This window comes from Acanthisitta chloris, unplaced genomic scaffold (assembly GCF_000695815.1).
Source record: "Acanthisitta chloris isolate BGI_N310 unplaced genomic scaffold, ASM69581v1 scaffold21454, whole genome shotgun sequence".
NCBI lineage: Eukaryota > Metazoa > Chordata > Aves > Passeriformes > Acanthisittidae > Acanthisitta > Acanthisitta chloris.
Genome location: NW_008669034.1, coordinates 2,901 through 7,509, shown reverse-complemented (window position 1 = coordinate 7,509; position 4,609 = coordinate 2,901). Strand labels below are relative to the sequence as shown.

General features: G+C 50.9%; 1 protein-coding gene across 1 annotated transcript; it reads left to right on the top strand.

Moving 5' to 3' along the window:
* Positions 1-832: 832 nt before the first annotated feature.
* Positions 833-4,553, top strand: TMEM220 (transmembrane protein 220; the record flags this gene model as incomplete). Its single annotated transcript, XM_009073178.1, has 4 exons — positions 833-893; positions 2,413-2,551; positions 3,347-3,406; positions 4,421-4,553. Coding segments are annotated over 4 exons (393 nt in total), but the record flags the coding sequence as incomplete, so codon positions are not given.
* Between the last annotated feature and the right edge of the window lie 56 nt (positions 4,554-4,609).

The following is a 4,609-nucleotide window of genomic DNA, read 5'->3' as shown; positions in this document are numbered from 1 at the left end:
GCCTGCCCCGGGCGATCCCAGCCCCGCTCCGCTGCTCCCACCCGCGCGGCGCCGCCGGAGGAAACCTGCTCCCGGCTTCCAGCTGAGAGCCGACTCCGGGAAAACGATCTCTCTGCTGCTGGACGGTCGGAATCCGACCGTGCTTCCAAGATCTGCCTTATTTCACCCCAGATCTGCGCTTGTCCCCTGCGAAGCATCGGTGCAGAGCACCGCGGGATGCTCTCGGTGCCCCAGAGCCTCTGCCCGGGTGTCCCGCTGTCCCCATCTTGCCTTGAGCCACCAGCGCGATGCTGCTCAGCTTGGCCTCGAGGGGAAATGGGGAGAGAACACCCTTCTCCGCCTGCCCTATCTCGGGCACACGAGGGCTTGAAGCCGAGGGACAAGGGAGAACTATCTGTGCAGGGGGTCTTGGGTGGACAGGGGCTGTCCCCTGCGTGTCCTCGGCTGTGTGAGCTAACAGCGGCAGCAAAGGGTGGGCAAAACCCCCAGAGCAGGTGGAGGGTTTGGGGAGCCTGGGGAGGGGGGACCCAGTCCCATCTGTGCCTTTCCTGGGGATCAGGATGCAGGGAAGGCTCCCTGCAGCCTGCACTCAGTAACCCAGGAGCTGAGGAACAAGGGCTGGCACTGATGACAGCCCAGGGTTTGGGATGGTGGTGGTGATGGTGAAGATGAGCTCTAACACCGCCAGGCTGTGCCAGGAGGAGAGGAACTGGGAACTGCTCTGTGCCTCTGACAAACTGCTGTGAGGGCACAACTGCTGCTGTGGGTGGGCACTTCTGCTTCCTCACCTTGCTAAGTTTTGCTACAGAGTAGATACATGTTTTATTAACAGACTGTCTACTTAGTGCCAGCTGCCCTGACCCTGCTCGTCAGCATCAACCCTTCAGTAACAGGTATGATACTGCTGTGCAAAAGTTTCTGCTCAAATATTGCCCCCAAAAGTGTGGGCTTTTTTTTAATGTAATCACAGATTAAAATCAGACCACGTGGAAACATGTTCTACCACCTTTTGAGGGCAAAAAGCTTCTACAAAAGCTGCTCATTGGTTCAGTGCTGGTGGCTGGATGTGCTGCAGGTGAAGGAGGCCTGGGGTGGACTTCCTTTTGCACCCCGATTCCAGCTCCAAGCCCAAGTGCAGCAGCAGTTGTGGCAACATGCTCTGACCCTGGCTCTCGTGTTAACCTTAGCACATTAATTCATTTTGTTTCCTTGTTGTAAACCCATGTTTTTGCTTATCTACCTCCTGCAAGAGCAGCTGAGCTCTGCATAGCCCTGTAAAAACACTAAAGGTCTTGCTTAGTGCTGTTTGTTGTCACAAATGACACCATTGCAGTCTCTTAGTTTTCTGGCTGCCTTAAGCATATCAAGTGGCAGCATTCATAAAGCCAGAACCTGTGAGTGTTCTGAACATTTCAGGGGGGTTTACATGTGTGATAGGTGTAGCTTCAACATAATGGCATTTGGCTGGTCAGGAGAATCTGCATTTTAAACTCACAGGTTTTTACTTGTGCCAAGACCTGTGAAAAACGAAGAGTAAAACAGCACAACTACTGTATAAGTGTAGATCTGTGTAAATTCACCAAGGGGTATTTGCCATTCAGGTCTGTGGCAGACCCAGACTGTGTCTCTGCTGAGCTGCAGTAAGTTCAGCCAAATGGGGAATCAGTTACAGCATTGGGTCACACTGAGCTCTGGAGTCTTGGCAGCTCATCACCTTTAATGCTTGCCTGGAGGGGTCAGTGCCCAGAAAACAACTGCTTTTAACTTCAGTTGTTTTGCTGTTGGCATTGCTGAGATCAGGGAGAGCTGCCAGTGTCAGTTCCTACCTCTCCCTCAGGAGCCCCTGGGAATGGACATGGAAAACCACAAGAACTTTTGGACCCATTTGGATATTTCACATCATCTGTATTTCTCTGTCTAAAAACATCAGTCCCCAGGCAGAGATGTCATCAGCATTGCTCATCACCACAGGCAGTGGTGATGATGTTCCCTGCAGTGACTGGGGGCTGGTTCTCCCCTGGGCTCCTCTGGGCTCATGCCTGGTTGTGGCTGAGCTCCAGAAAGTTCCTCCTGCTCGAGAGAACTCCCATTTGTGATACACCTTGTGATTTATTTCCGTGGGTGCTGATTGCTGGAGCCTGTTGTGTTTGCTGTGGGGAACAGGAGGGTGTTGCTGAGCTGCTGCTGCCACGAAGTTGCATTCCTAGGAAACAAGCCCCAAGCCCAGTAGTGTTTATTTTCCACAGCACTTTTTAGCAGATTTCCCTGGCCATAAAGCTGCTGGCAATAATGATATCTTCCTGCCTAAGCTGTGTGTGTTTGCTGGAGGCACCTTTTCTAGCCACCCAGTTACTTTGGGATTTATAGGGTTTGCTTCATGGTAGTTGCTGACAGTCTATTTTTTTTCCTCAGACAATGGTGTTTGGAGGAGCCTCTGTGACCTTCATTCTGCTGGCTGTGTTGTTGGGACCATTGCCTTGGCTTGCTCTTTGTTTGCTTATGCTCAGGGAAACATTTTGCAGGGAAACATTTTGCAGGAAGAGGAAGGCAGGTAAGCAGTGATGTTTGTTTTCCCCTGCTCAAATCCAGCTCACCAGGCCATCTCCTCCCAGTGTCACCTTCAAAACTTTCTTTGCTGGGCTGCTGCAGTGAGTTCTGTTGGTCCAGGGGAACCAAGCCAAGGAGGAGGGACCACGGTGCTCCAAACCAGGACACAGGGAAAGTGAACACTCAACAGTCATTGCCTGATGCTGTTAGAGTTACCTGGGGGCAGTTGTGGCTGTCAGACCAGGGCACAAACCCAGTGAAACAGCCTTGTGCTCTCTTGCTGGAGCTATAGGAATGGTAATTCCTACGTGTTCTAAAAACTCTTGAGGTGATACCATGTGCCTGTTTATCTGGCATGGGCTGCTGAGTCCTCTGAACTGCCAGGGATTGAGGATGAAGGAGGATTTCTCACCTGGACATTCAGGTGGTGCCTGAAGTTGGAGCTTGCACAGTATTGAGGAGAAGCCCTGGCAGCTACTGTGGCTGTTATGGGTCTGGAGTACTGGGATGCTGCTTTGTTCTGTGTTACTGGGAGAAATGTGTTGTGGAATGTAAGTTTAGGAGGGGAACAAGAATTGGAAGCAGGAATTTCTGCAGCTGTTTAGCTGGGTCATGTCTGTTAGTAGATTTGTGATGGGAAGCAAAGTTACTCCGTGTAAATACCTTTATAATCCCAGTGAAAGCTACTGATCTTCTCCAAAGGAGCAGCCACTCGTGTTTTGCAGACAGAATTTGTATCCTCTGAAGGTAGACATCTGCTTGTATTATTTTCTGATCTGTTTTTTGTTTGGCTGTTTAGAGAGTTGTTTGGTTTGGTGATTATTACAATATGGATGAGCCTTTGTCGCAGTTCAGCAAAGTAAGTTTTGATTCCTCCTTTTTTTAAGCCTTTCATATGTTCCCATTTAGTAATTAGCTCCTTGAAAACACAAAAAGTTGGTTTTGGCAGCTTGTTTTTCTGTTTCCTGTCACCGTCGGAACCTTCTCAGATACCCAAGCAGTAGCAGCTGGCGTTACAGCCTGGAGGATCTCACACAAATAAGTCTGGGGGGAATGTAAGGCTACATGACACATTTTTAATGCTCCCCTGCCATAATGAGGATACTCTCCCTTTGCATAAGGTGGTTTTTGTTACAACTAGCTTCTGTAGCCTGAGGTGTCAGAAAATTCTCTTCTGCTTGCACATGGTGCCTCTCCAGTAAAGGACCCACAGGAGCCACATTCAAGTGGCCAAAGACTCTCTGCTGTCTTCCCAGCTGTGGGCAGATGTGAATGTTTTGTAGCAGTTGTAGCAGTGGCCAAGAAGGCCAAAGGCATCCTGACTTGTACCAGCCCCAGGGCAGTGCCTGTCCCTTGTGCTGGTACTGCTGAGACACCTCCAGCCCTGGGGCAGTTTTGGGCTCCTCAGGACGAGACACTGAGGGGCTGGAGAGTGTCCAAAGAAGGGAATGGAGCTGGAGCACAGGGAGAAGCTGAGGGAGCTGTGGGGGCTCAGCCTGGAGAAAAGGAGGCTCAGGGGAACCTTCTCACTCTCTACAACTCCCTGCCAGGAGGTGCAGCCAGGTGGGATCAGGCTCTGCCCCCCGGGAACAAGGGACAGGACAAGGGGAAATGGCCTCGGATTGTACCAGGGGAGGTTCAGGTTGGATACTAGGAAAAATTCCTTTACTGGAAGAGTGAACAAGCATTGGCACAGACTCCCCAGGGAGGTGGTGGAGTCACCATTCCTGGAGGTGTTCAAAAACTGACTGGACATGGCAGTTCACAACTGGGTTCAGTGGTGGTATGCAGTCAAAGGTTAGACTTCGATGGTCTTGGAGGTCTTTGCCAACCTTACAGATTCTGTGACTCTGTTGCATTTGCTCCTTTCTAGGAGTCCCCTGGGAGGAGTTCGCTTGGTCGCTGCAGTCGTGGTCGCTCTCTTCCCCTTTGTCTTGTGGCTGTACATTTATGTGCACAAAGAGCTGCGAGAGTCCTGGCCCACACACTGCAAAACGGTGCTTTAGCTGCCTGACAGGAAGCCTAGAGTAAATATTTTCACCTTACTCTGCTTTTGCTGCTC